We start from the raw sequence: 14,813 nt of genomic DNA, 5'->3' as shown, positions 1-14,813 counted from the left end.
GCAGCAATGCAAAAAATGCAGGATGCGCCCGCCAGTGTGGCGGACGCATCCTAATTGTATATGCGGGACCGCTGCACACATAGCGGGTGGTCCCATTTCCTGATGCGAAGTCCGTCCGCCATCGCAATAGACCCCTTAGTCCAGAATGTCGTGGGAAAGTACAGAAATGTTACAAGGATTTGATGAGAATAATTCTTTCTACTGGTCATCATGAGAACATTCAGTCTTAAGGAATAACGTCAGTTGAAGACATTAAAATCATTATTTTCATAATTATTATTTCTAAAGCATAATTACATTTGAATAGAAAAAATTCATTTGAAGCATTTGTCATAGTAGTTGTGTATAACACATTCTTTCATGAAATTGTACATAAGCGCATATGGCCTACTGCCACATTTGCAAAGCACAAGTATATTTCATTTAAAAATGTTTGTTTTAGGAAATAAAGACTCTATACATTTAAAGATTCTTCATGAAAGTTTCATCCTTCTAGATAGTTGCATACAGAAATTGCACCAACATTTCAGTGTCAATGGCGCATTACAAAGAGTGTAAAAGAAAATCGTTTCTCAAGCACTATACATTCATGTTCTGCATGTATCTTCATACAATATTAAATGAAGCTCATTATTGCATCTATATCCAATTGTCATAATTATTTTCTATTAATTGCAATATTGCTGAAAATACATTTTGTGACTTTTCTTCACCATGTTGAAAATCTTTGTACAAAAAGTCAACTACTAAGCAAGTTAGACACTCCAAATATAAAAGTCTTCCAATGCTACATCTTTAGGCACTCTTTTATGGTGTTTTGCACTATATTTCTCTCATAAACGTTGGCTTTTTCTGTAAAGTGTGCAGGGTGCACATTCACTTTTATGGGACCTATTCCGATCTCGGTTGAAAGGGCACCTAATCGGGTTCGGCATTAGCGGATCCGATTCGGAAGCTGGATTTCCATCCGAGTCGTACACGGGTCTGGACGTCGAAGTACAATGCTAACAAGCGCAAAATCTCTGTCCAAATCGTTTCCGGGTCCGAATCGCTCCATACGACTCAGTCACAAGCAAACCGTGGCACGCATTGGAGACGTTTCATGACCGAGCTAGTACGATGCTCAATTCGGACCATCGGATCGAATCGGAGCGTCCGGCTCGCAATAGCTCCCGGAGTCGGACTTTGGGGATCCGCCTTGGACCCCCTGTTACCCGCAGCCTTACGACTCAGACACATGGGGAGACCCAACCCAAGCAAGTACAGTGCGGATGGCACCGACGCGTGCCCACTGTAGGGGGCACACTTGTCCGCAACGTACCAATTCAGTCAATGGGAGCCCAGGTACACATCGTACGACCGGCTCCCATTGACGTCTATGGGAGTCCGACCGAACCGAGTCCGGCGGCATACGGCTGCATCGTACTCGCTCGGTCGGACTGCAGGAGTCCGAATCGGTCGGAAATCACCCCGGTTCCGGCTCGGTCGGAGTGCTTTCCGACCCAGATTGGAATCGGCCCCTATATGTGTTTTCATTCTCATGTTTAGTTTTTATGTCATGTAAAGGAAAACCAGCTTCTAAGCTGGAACACTGGTATCTGCTCATAGGTAACAACATCGCAGGTGAGACCCAAAATAAATTTGCAATTGTCTTCTAAGACCTTACAATTCAATCCGGAATCCCAGGAGAAATGTTCCCTTCCGATGGAAAAGTGCCAAACGTGTATTTTATGATCTGTTTTAACGCTTTAGGTAAAATAGGCCTAAAATGTAACTTTGGTTAGCGCATGGTAGAAAGGTCATTCTCGGATCAAGAGCTAATATTATGATTCCCATTTAGTCCCTTTGAGTTTATTAATGCCTTTACTGAAATTTGACGCATTTCCCAAAGCCAGCCTTCATGGGATTCATGCTTTGACATACCCTACACGCCAAGCTAATTACCCTCCTTGCAGCTGTCAGTTCAGAGCATCCCCTGGAACAATGGACCCATCCTGGGAGATTACTTTTCTCCTGGAGAGAAAGGTGGCTGGGCGAAAATCTCCATAAGCTGGAATAAAGCACTTCCCTGACGAGCTCTTGCTGGATGGTCCCTCGTTGCAAAGGGAAGTATCAGGTGTTCACCATGAAGAGCGCAAATCAACAAAATCCATCTGATTTGGCCCATGATGGTCTGAGATATTTAAAGAAGGTATTTGATGCTCATACATAGAGGTTTATGAGCTACAGCAGGTGCAGGGAGAGCCAAGGGTACCCAAAGCAATAATTAATACCAACTGGGATCACTACAACCACCCTGGGTAGTCAATGTGCGCTGGGTCCCTGAGAGGACCCTGAGTATGAGCTTGCATCAATTTAAATAAAACAGTTAGAGGTCAAGGAACAGGAAGGCAAGTCCTCTCTACCTCTGAAAGCACTCAGGCCTGCTCCGTTTGGCCATGTACAGAGGAGGGCCACGCATGTGGGAATAGCATCCTCTTTGTCGCTACTCGCATCAAGAGGAGGAGAGCAGAGACATCAACTGTCCCGCCAAGCCAACGGGGAAGAATAAAGACAATGCAGCCTTGTGAGTGTCGCTCGGTGCACAGAGAGAGGGTGTGCAGCTGCCCTCGAGCAGCAGGTGCACCCCTACTAAAGCGCACCAAGACAGGCCCATCAAAGCTATATTTTTGAAGAAGAGAGAGGCTAAAAAAAGGTTACGGCCCTGCACGGCTTCATGAAAGTGAAGCCTTTGATGCAAAGAGCACCCCTTAAGATCCAGGGGCTTTAGAAAATTTACATCTAGGGTGATTTCATGACCTGACAGCCAGAGTGTGGTTCCCATATACGGGCAAATCAAATCCCACGCACTGCATTTGATAAATGTATGCAATCCATCTATGATGGAGGGATGGGAATGGCTGACATATATTTGTATCACTGGGCATTCCACCTGCTGGTATCAAATGACTGATCGAACAGGGGATGGCAGGATCCTGCATTTCGCACTGAAGCTTCCTCACTTGACTTAGATAATATAAGGGGGATGCTATACAGAGCCCCCATCTCCTGCCAAATCGCCGAGATTTGATGGCTCAGGCATAGTGCCCAGTTGAAGGGCTTTGGCAGATGGGATCTCTTTGAGATTACAAAGTTAGGTGATGTGTGGCAAGGCTCAGTACATGAAGTCTTTTCAAGATCTCCTGAAAGAGTTTTAACTTCATATACCCTATTTTTATAAATATTTGCAGCTTCTACACATACAGGCATGCCAGCAAGATTCACTGTCAAAGGTACTAAAGTTCAACCCAAACAAGGTCAACATTTTAATGTGCCCTTGGGGAAATGAGAGTACTAGATATTTATATATCCCTACTCATCAACACCCAGACATTTTCCTAGCTTTAAAGAAAAGATGGTAGGAGTGGGTGTGCACTGGTGGGTGGGTCCAAGTGGGCGGGCCCACTAGATGAAAGCGATTGGAGGGTGGTGAAAATGGCAACACGTGAGCTCATCATTTCAGAGCAGCTCTGGCTTATTCAGCTAAAATACCTCCATACTTCTTATCCTAACCCTATGACGCTATGACTTGCAGACAAATCTCCCTCCCCTATGTGTTTTCGAAGTTTGAATGGCAATGGTGACTTCTTCCACATGCTCTGGGGATGTCCCGTTATAACAAAATAGTGGTCAGGAATTTTAACCACCCAGGCTTGAGTATTGGGAAGACATATAGGGCCAGATGTAGGTAAAATAGATTTACCGATTTTTAATTACCGAATTTTACCGATTTGGTCATTAAAAATCGGTAAGTCTAAGGGGTGGATATGTAGGTATTCCAGATGTGCTGGAATACCGAATCGGAAGAATTCGGTATTTACCGATTCGGTAAATACCAAATCGGTAATGCCCATTCATTCCTATGGGCTTTGAAGCCCATTGGAATGAACGGGCATTACCGATTCGGTATTTACCGAATCGGTAAATACCGATTTTCACAAGGGTGCAGGGGGTGTCACTTTGACACCCTCTGGCACCCCCAAAACAGGCTTGCGTGCCATGTGGCAGGCATACATGCCCTAAGGGCAGGTCTGCCTGTCACATGGCATAGGTGTGCATGCACACATGTGCATGCACACCGGAATCGGTATTTTACCATCAAATTGGATTTGATGGTAAAATACCGATTCGGTAAGGCCTCTGGGACTCTGAAGAGTCCCACCTACATCTGGGTGCCTCAGAATCGGTAAAATTACCGAATTTTTATTTTACCGAATCGGTAAAATTACTGATTCGGTAATTTTACCGATTCGGTAAAATAATGCCCCCTACATACCTGTCACCCTATTTTTATAAATATCTGCAGCTTCTACACATACAGGCATGCCAGCAAGATTCACTGTCAAAGGTACTAAAGTTCAACCCAAACAAGGTCAACATTTTAATGTGCCCTTGGGGAAATGAGAGTACTAGATATTTATATATCCCTACTCATCAACACCCAGACATTTTCCTAGCTTTAAAGAAAAGATGGTAGGAGTGGGTGTGCACTGGTGGGTGGGTCCAAGTGGGCGGGCCCACTAGATGAAAGCGATTGGAGGGTGGTGAAAATGGCAACACGTGAGCTCATCATTTCAGAGCAGCTCTGGCTTATTCAGCTAAAATACCTCCATACTTCTTATCCTAACCCTATGACGCTATGACATGCAGACAAATCTCCCTCCCCTATGCGTTTTCGACGTTTGAATGGCAATGGTGACCGTTACCGCTCGGTGAATGGCCTCAAACGGCCACCTACCTCTGGCCCATAGACCTAGAAATGCTGCTCTCCTGGGTGTTCTGGATGACCCAGGAGGGAGTTGAGGAGAGAATATGTTACTTGGCATTGATAGCTTGACCGCCAAAAGGCACAGTGCAAGACACTGAAGCTTTCCAGACACCCCTCCTTTCAATGACTAGGATACTGCCATGGCTTGCTGCGTGAAACTAGAATACCCATATTCATGGCTAGGGGTTACCCACATTTACATCGTAAGATCTGGGGGAAATGGTGGGATTTTAAGGTTCAGTGAGCTAATGATGAAATGGGTGATGATGTATTCAATTTAGAAACATTTTAATGCCTTGATTGTGCTGCATTTATTGCTATGTTATGTTTTTCAGAAAATAAAATTGATTATAAAAAATAAATTGGCACAGTTCTCTATGGTGCCCTGGAACATAGTGATTAGTTGAATCCTGGGGTTTGTCTGGCTTTGCATCAGTCACCAATATGAGCCCCACCAGCTTTAGAAAAAGTTTTAGCCTTTGGCCCTCATTACACGTTAGGCTGTATAGCGTTAGGTATTTACCACATGTGGTAAATGCCATTACACTAGGGTGACGTATTTAACTTGTAATAAGGCATAGTTTGTGAAATCCGTATTGAACAGATCAAATTCTACAAGTTCAGCCTTTTTACTGCCCTTTCCCTGCCCTTGCCCCCCCCTCCCACAATAAAATTTAAGCTGGTATGACCTGCAGGAATCTATCATGAAAACTGCGAGTGTGATAATCAGTACACAAGTCGTATTCTGATCCGTATGCAATTTGCACAGGGATCAGAATTTAGCCCTTAACTTTTAATAAGGGCTTACGTCTCCCAGGAGGGATAGTTACTGACCCCGGGAGAGCCTGTAGTCTTTTTTAAGTTGTTGCAGGGGCTGGACTGGTCTGTGATTTCGGAGTAGGTGGCACTTATCATATTTTGGGTTCTGGAAACTAGTTTAACAGTGGCATTTGGTCTTTCTTTGAAACATTCACTGTTGGCGGGAGTTCTTTTGCCCGGATAGCTGTGCTGGCATGGAATGCATTGCCACTGGCCTTACTTGGCGTCAAAGATCCTATGATCTTCAAGAAAAAGTTGAAAAGCTTTCTTTTCTAGCCCTGTCCTCTGATTCTGACCCTTTTCAGGCTCGCGCCGGGACACTCCTCGGAGTATCTGTGCACGTTATAAGTTTATATAACATAAACATACCTGGTATAGCGTGTGTACATTATTTTAATTATTAGAAGTGAGCCTATAGCCATATGGCTGGTGAAATGTCTGCATATTGATATTGAATTGTCCATTTTTCATTGTTGATTGTATGTGAACACCCTAGTGACAAAGCCCTGTAGGCCTGACGCGTTATAATTGCATACCTTGCATGATTTACTACAAGCATATATGGGATATTTTGATTTTATGGGTTAGAGTCTGCTGGCACACAAACCATTAAAGGTACCTCAGTGCGGTCGCAATGAGATCTAATCTGCATTCAGCAGGTTAGTTGACCATCTGACCTTTCTTTAGTGAACACCCCAAGCCGTATGACAGCCCTTGGAATGGTGTCACCATTGGTGTTTCTACTGCGTGCATATTTGCAATTATGTTCATAGTATGTAGTATTTTCATTTTTAAAAGAAAATGCACTGACTAGACATTGATTTATTGAGTATTATTTGTTGCATTGCTGAGTTCTGAGGCTCTAGCCAATAGCGGATCCCTGAACCAGCCTTTGATTGCTCTGTCTCACTAACCTGAGAGTCAAGTGCTAAAACGAACACTTGGTCCCCACTTAGAAGGTCCCCTGCAAAGGGACTCTAGGACATTAGAAGCAATAAAAACCAATATACAGCAATAGGAATTTTGATAGCCCTGGCCCTGATTTTTCAGAACAGGTTTATGTATAAGGGTACGAACATGAGTATTCCCAAGGTGCGAGCTGTGGGGTGTCTGCTGAGAAGGCAGTAAATACATGTAGCATGCTTTTGGGCATTTACTAAACTTCTCAAGTGCTTTTACACTCAGTTTACATACCCATGGTGGCCCCAACAAAGGTTGAAGTAAGTGTGTACAGCGTGAGGCAAGAACAATCGTATATCTTCATATTTTATTAGGGTGTGAGAGAGAAGGAGTCTCCACAAGGAACATATTGTCCTAAAAAGATATTTTCCCTGGGGGAAAAAAATATGTATGGTGTATTGTCACTTTAAAGCAACCATAACCTAGAAGACTATCTACAATTTGCATGTCTGTCAGTGTGTAGTCCGTGGGATTTTTGTAAATTACTTACATGCAGATCACATACAACCCTGCTGGGAAATTTGGTTCTGGACAGAATTTAACGTTATTTCTTTGTGTTTTATCATAGGTGGCTGGAGGCAATGGATAAAGCTGTTCATCCTGTCAATCAGGTACTGGTCTTCTTACGTTGATATTACATCCAGAATAAAGAGGCTCTGGTGGGATGTTAAATGAAAACTCCGGGAAGTTGAAATGCAAACATGACCATGTACATGGACATGGTGATGTACAAAGACACCTAGAAATCCTCCTGCGGGGGGGGGGGGGGGATAACTTCCCCAACGTAAGGGAACCTTTTGTCAGATCCAAGAAAATTAGACAAAGCAAGACGGATGGACTGACAAAATGTTGTCACTGCTGTCTGCTCCAGCTCATCTGGGAGGTGCAGGTTGCAGTTAATGTCTGCAGCTCTTCTGAGTCCTTTCATTGAGTATCACTGTCAGAGCCTGAGGATGTCGTACAAATCTCGTGACACGGGATAAACACCTCACAGCAAATGCATCACAACTGGTGCAACAGCACCCTCACTCGTCTTGCAGCTGGCAGTGGGACATGTGCCTGTCCTAGGATGCTTGTTTCCAGTCCAGGAAGGCACCTGACCTGGCAGCTCGGGCTGGACAGTTCCCATAAGGCGCAGGGTCAAGACTGATTTACATATGGCTGGGTTCAAACTGGAATGGCATGGGAGCAACAAAACACTGGGGTTAGGCCCAGATCTCTGTACTGGGGTGAATGTATGACATTGTTCTGCATTCTGTCCATCAATTGTTCATTTTGCATTTTTCACCCCGAGTGAGAAGGGTATGTCCAGATGTGAATCCTGTGCTCTCCATGCCACTGGAGTCAAGCTAGCCTGGCTGACGAGGGGTGACACACCAAAAACGGTCCTAGGATGCTTGCTTACAGTCCAGGGAGGACCTGGCCTGGCAGTTTGGGCTGGACTGTTCCCATAGGAGAAGGGTCAAGACTGATTTGCATATGGCTAGGTTCACACTGGAATAGCAGGGGGAGAAGAACAACGATGGATTTAAGCCAGATCTCTGTACTGGGGTGAATGTAATGCATTGTTCTGCATTCTGTCCATCAATTGTTCATTTTGCGAGTGTCTGGATTTACTAGTGCTGGGCTCTTATTTGTCTGCATCCTCTTACTAATGAACCACAATGAAGGTAATTGATTGAACACTTACACTTGACTGAGGGACCTGTGTGAGATGTACAGATAACAGTATCAGATTCTGTCATGGGCTACGTGGTGTTGCGTCATCCATAGTCAATACAGTTGAGAATTATAATTGCTCGCAACAGTTTAAATAAAAATGTCTATACAAGTAACAGTTTTTATCAATGGAATATAACGTATCATTATTGCAACCTTGTTAATGTGCTGATTACTTCCTGGTTATCCTCATTACTCCGCATACTCTTTCCTTGTACCAGTACTTACTAAATGCAGTGTCCCACCTCCCGTCCAAGTGCCATGTGACCCAGATTTAAAAAGTCTTTTAAACCATCTACCCTCTGCCTTCTCCACACATTCTGCATCCCCTTACAATGGAAATAAATGGGAAAAGACCTTGCATACTTCCGCTCATCACAAAGATTAAAGGAACTGAGATTGTAAATGTGTGAGGAGCAAAGGAAGTAGGCACTGATACAAAAAAGGATATCAAAAGCACTGAAGATTACCGGTAAGTAATCAGGACATTAATTCCTCAACCTCTTTCTTGTACTATTGCTCACTAAATGAGGAACTACCAGAGCAATAATAGCAATTTGATTCTCAGAATTGCACAACTTCAAGATGATGCAAAGTAAACCAATTATGTTTAATAAGCTTTTGCAATATACAAGGTGAATACTCATCTGGGAAATAGCAGTCACCAAAACTCTGGGTCCAAACTAAATTTAATTAACGTCACCTACACCCAACCTGTAATAAATAGTAAAGGTGGATGACGTATTCATGTTGCTGTTATGCGTAGATCTGTAATGGAGGCTCCATATGCTTCTGACCAGGAGGCAGCCATCCCTCAGACGTATCTCCCCTCTACCTTGTCGGAAAGAGTAGCATTCTAGGAAATATAACCAATAAAAATCAAATCCATAATCCACCTACTTAAGGTTCCAGTAAATGCTTTATAACCATGTCGAAAGACACCAAAATGTCCAAATCATGTCTTGCCAAGTTAAGTTTAACTGCTCTTAACATATCCAGCATATGCAATACTTCTTCTTCAGGGGTTGAAGGAATTGGAAAAAAAGGTGAGAGAATTATCTTCTGCTCTGATGAATGGCAAACATTACTTTAGGAGAGAATATTGGTTCTACCCTGAAAATGTGTCTATTTGAATATAGCCTCAAATATGGAGGTCTGATAGAAAAAGAATATAGGGGCATATTATCAAGAAACGGAGTTAAAGTTATCGTCACTTTAGCGGCAGAAAACTGAGAGTTCTAATAGAAGCCCATGTTTTGGTGTCAACATAGGCTTCTATTGGAATTCTCAAGGGCATATTATGAAGCCCATTATTGGCAGTTTTCTGCCGATAAAGCGGCGATAATTTTAACTCTGTGCTTGATAGTATGCCCCATAGTTTGCCTAATCTACGTAATGGGGGTTTTGATAACTAGAAAAAAACACTTTGTATCATGATTTTTATTCTATACCAGAAAGTGGTGCAAAGTCAGAGGGTTGTAATGCCCTAAGGACCATGGAAAAATCCCATGAAGTAGTTATCAATGTTACAGACGGTCTTAGCAGAAAAGAAACTGTCAATACCTTACTGACAATTAATTTGATTTCCTTAATAAACTAAGGGGCTTGAACCACTCTCATTGCTGCCTTTTGGGGTCTCAAAGTAGCCAGTGCCATACCTTTCTCTAATCATAATCAGGTGAAAGCCAGGATGAGGCAGGGAAAGGCAATGAACCCTTGACAGAAGAAATAGAACAAAATGGTGAAGATGTGGAGTAGCAACTGACTGATCTCTTTAAAGCCTTTCATATGCATATTAGTAGCTGCATACATTTACCTAAAAGCCAGGGAAGAAAGCCCTTTTGCTATCTAAATTGCCAAGTAACCCTAGATTCCTTCTGGAATTTCTTGCAAGTGCTGGGTCTTGAAGCCTAAAACTCTCAGGTTTACATGATGTCAGTTTGCAGGAAGTAGACAAAAGCAAGCAGGACGTGTGAAGGGTCCTCATCCCATGTATTGCCCAGCTAAAAGGAGAGGCAAAATTGGGGACGATGGAGTATAGGTAGTTTAAACGCTTGCCCAGGTTATGCTGGGTCATGTGTGTCTGGGTGACAGTTAGGACACATCATATGGTAAGTAATGGTACAAGAGTGGGGTGGAGGAGGTAAATAATTTCCTCCTGTTGCTATTTTTTTTAAGTACAGTCCTGATTGATTTGGCCTGTTTTACCTTGTGAACAGGTATGTGAGGATTTTATTTCACTTTACAGATTTACGCCATATGCTTAATACATTCTTGACCATCCAAGCAGCATAAAATGTGGCATAACCAGGCAGTAAGGCTGTTTTCCTAAATTAGTCCCTAAGCCCAACAAAATAGTTCGTGATGAGATGAGCTCTTTCTTCCCTTGGCATATTGAGTGAACAGTCTATGAAGTGAAGGCGAGGTAAGGGATAAAGATTGCAATCAACATGCTCAAAATAAAGGAGATAACGCAAAATAATGGGCCTCTCCATGGCGTACTTTATAGATGTGCAGGTACGTATTACCCCAGAGTGCCAATCGATGTTAAGAACTGCTGCTTTTTGCCAAATAAACATTTTGGACCACGTCTGAGAAGTGCTGGTACTCTCCCTCTTAAATTGAAAAGTTCAGGTACTCCATGCTTGACAAGTTCTGCCACTTTAAAGAAGTGTGTCCAATGGCACCAAAACATTGTCAAAGGTCCTTGAGTCCAAATAGCTCCTGACAATAGCAAGGTGACAGGGAATCACAGTGGTGTTCTGCACTCTGTATCAACAATATGCATGAAATAAGAGAACTAACCAATCAAACCCTACATATTCTCTGAGGCCCTTTCTTTCTTGCCTGGCCTTCCCAGATCCTGCGATTTGGTGATTTTTCATGTCAGCAAGTTGACTTTACACAGTGCACCCATCAAAGTCTCTTAATGTATTTATGTGTTGTAGGGAAATACCCTTTTTGATGGTAACCCCCACATTTTTTTCTGACTGATGCTGCTGGTTACATTGGCTACACCCAATTGTAATTGACTACCTAACCTGTAAGTCCCTAAAATATGGTAGGTTAGAGAGAGCCCTCCCTCCACAAGGGATTGAAGCACTGGTATTACCAGCCTGGGTGTGACAAAAGTAAAATGAGCCTCACAATCCTCTATTGGAGACTTGAAGGGAAGTGCAGTTTTTAACTGATAGCTCAACCTTGCCATTTAAAAGCCATTGCAAACTCAACTGTCCCCCTGAAACATGTGTAAGTCATCCCCATGGCAGGCCTAATGAGCTCTAAGGTGGGCGAAGAATATTTCATTGGCAGAACATGTAATTTATGTAATGCAATCTAACAGTAACAACTAAAAACTATTGTTTTTACTGTGGAATGCTTAGTCGCACTGTTGGTGAGTATAAGGTTACATGCTGTTACCTCAGCTGTTCCTACTCCTGAACGCTGCAGCCAAAGTTGGTACTTCAAGGTATCAAACAACTTGTTGCATTTAGCCCAATTTGGTTCTCACATCGAAATTAATGTAACAAGTTGCAGTGTCCAACTTTAACAAAGTTGCCACTTTGTTGCCTTCAGTCTCCTGTGTCCATAACAGTTGTACCTGGAGGTTGAACCTGAGACAGCTTTCTGCCCTCCTGGGGAGTCGAGCTAATGACTCCCAGGAAAAGGGACAATAGGGCCTGCTCTGGTGACAGGTGTTGCCTCCCTCGTGCAGGAAGCAACATCGGTGCTGAGCCAAAAGGCGAGCTTCAAAGCTGAAGCTACCTTCAAAGGGCAAATGGCAAAAACTTGGAAGAGGGGGATCCCCATTGTTCAGGCAGACTAGTTGGCACCCGTGAAGGAGAGGGGAAACCTGTTGTCAATCCAGTTTTCCAGAGGGGGTACTGCCTCCTTGGTAGCCACACCTCTGGGTTGGGCTAGGGATCTCTGTATGACCAGGGAGGGGTTCTGCCATGTTACGAGTGGGTAGAATGGATCATCCTGGAATCGCCAGCTGCCTCACTTCCCAGGAAATAGTCATCAGGAGCCCTGCGTGCTCCACCCCGCCACCCATTCACATCCATGGGGCCTACCATAAGGAACAAACAGGATCCAATTTAATAACTGAGGAGGTACCTCAGGAAGTGTGGAATCAATGAAATAACTGTGAAAGTGCCTCAGGATGTGTGTTAAATATAGGTGTGGCTTGCAATTACAAATGTGTAATTTTAAGTGATGTGGCACAAATTAAGGTGCACAAACCTGACCAAATAAGAATAATAATATTCCAAATAGGGTAGCAGAGAGATCTTCTTGCAGTTTGGTCTAGAAGAAAGCCAACTGAACATTTGTTGGCATTTTCTAAAGGCTGAAACATGTGGACCTGAAATGTTGGAGTACATAATGAACTCCAAGAACATCACGTCTCTTATTATTTCTTGCCAGGGGTCCAATTAAAAAGTCTTTAATAAACTCGGTGCTGAGCCAAAAGGCGAGCTTCAAAGCTGAAGCTACCTTCAAAGGGCAAATGGCAAAAACTTGGAAGAGGGGGATCCCCATTGTTCAGGCAGACTAGTTGGCACCCGTGAAGGAGAGGGGAAACCTGTTGTCAATCCAGTTTTCCAGAGGGGGTACTGCCTCCTTGGTAGCCACACCTCTGGGTTGGGCTAGGGATCTCTGTATGACCAGGGAGGGGTTCTGCCATGTTACGAGTGGGTAGAATGGATCATCCTGGAATCGCCAGCTGCCTCACTTCCCAGGAAATAGTCATCAGGAGCCCTGCGTGCTCCACCCCGCCACCCATTCACATCCATGGGGCCTACCATAAGGAACAAACAGGATCCAATTTAATAACTGAGGAGGTACCTCAGGAAGTGTGGAATCAATGAAATAACTGTGAAAGTGCCTCAGGATGTGTGTTAAATATAGGTGTGGCTTGCAATTACAAATGTGTAATTTTAAGTGATGTGGCACAAATTAAGGTGCACAAACCTGACCAAATAAGAATAATAATATTCCAAATAGGGTAGCAGAGAGATCTTCTTGCAGTTTGGTCTAGAAGAAAGCCAACTGACCATTTGTTGGCATTTTCTAAAGGCTGAAACATGTGGACCTGAAATGTTGGAGTACATAATGAACTCCAAGAACATCACGTCTCTTATTATTTCTTGCCAGGGGTCCAATTAAAAAGTCTTTAATAAACTCAAATCTTTCGGTTTAGTTATCCCGAGGCAAATTTAGATATAAGATCCCCCTATAAAATATACCACTAAGATCTCCTTTGCATCCTTTCTTTGTGTTGACATTTTGTATTAGCATTTATTAAATATAATACAATAAAAGCAATAAAATACAGAAATGTTCAATATGGTAACATAAATTACATTGGAATTAAGGCATAAAGAATTAAATATAGAAATTCATAAGAATGAAGACCATATCTTATTTAAATACAAACAATACTATAATAAGATGTGAGAAGGATACATCAATTCTGTTGTGAATAAAATAATAAGCTATTTGATAGAAAAACTCTAGTAACAGGGTGAAATAGAGAGTAAATTTAAAGCAAAAAAGATCAAGAACGTTTGACAAGGTGAAGCATACAATTGCAATCGAGTAAGTGGGAGAAAAACAGAAAATGTGAGTAGAAAGAAAGGAAGAATAATAAAGGAAAAGTGGTAATGTAATCAAATATAAAAGAACAGAACATATAGTATAGAATATTATATAGGAAAATTAACCAAAGATAAAAAGGAAGAAAGTGGAGGAAATGAGATGTAAGCGGATGTAATTCATGTTCTCAGTGTTGGTATGCAAGTCTTTGATAGTAAAGGTGAGAAAAGGGAAGAAGAGAAGAAAAGCAGAAGAGAGAGTAAAATAAGAAGAGAGAACAAGTTATGATACAGTGGAATCTACTATGGAGCGACCTGAATTGTCTATCACAGAATGATTATTCAATTGTAAAAAGGGAGCTCATATTTGATTAAATGATTGTGTCTGATCATGCAAATTGTAATTAGTTCTTTCATAAGAGGCAGTTTGGATCATAGTCACCAGCCAAGATTCCGGAGAGGGTGGAGTCGGGGATTTCCATTGCCATAGTATGCATATTTTAGCTGTGGTTAGAGCGATATATAAAAGACAACATTGTGGTTTGTAAAGGTGTGGAAGAGCTCGTAAATCATGCAGAAGAATGATGGCTGATGTTAACGGTAAATCCAAATGTAGAGTATGCTGTAAAACCTGACCTATGTAGGACCAATAGGACTGGATGATAGGGCAAGAACAGAGGATGTGGACTATGTCACAAACAGAAGAAGTTTAAAGAAAAGGGGGTAACCCTGTGTCCCTCAGAACCTGGGTAATTATTGGTTAAACAAAAAAGTGGTTCTGTTGGGTAAGGCAAAAGTGATTTGGCGATGCTATTAATGCAATCCAAGACTAATGCTTTTCAATACTCATAGCTCTAGAGATTAGTATTTAACAGATACGTCATGAAATCAAATGGTTGTACTATGTATAGGTC

General features: G+C 42.5%; 1 protein-coding gene across 1 annotated transcript in view; it reads left to right on the top strand.

Annotated features, from left to right (window-relative positions):
* LOC147726908 (uncharacterized) overlaps positions 1–14,813 on the top strand; it is a 456,046-nt gene that overhangs the window by 370,619 nt on the left and 70,614 nt on the right. Inside the window, exon 9 of the mRNA XM_086963536.1 lies at positions 7,155–7,197. Within this exon, the coding sequence (XP_086819662.1) occupies positions 7,155–7,197 (43 nt within the window). The remainder of the gene's footprint in view (positions 1–7,154; positions 7,198–14,813) is intronic.

The sequence above is a fragment of the Lissotriton vulgaris genome, chromosome 3_1 (genome assembly GCF_964263255.1).
Source record: "Lissotriton vulgaris chromosome 3_1, aLisVul1.2, whole genome shotgun sequence".
NCBI lineage: Eukaryota > Metazoa > Chordata > Amphibia > Caudata > Salamandridae > Lissotriton > Lissotriton vulgaris.
The sequence above is the reverse complement of the archived record's forward strand: the minus strand, read 5'-3'. Positions and strand labels throughout refer to the sequence as shown.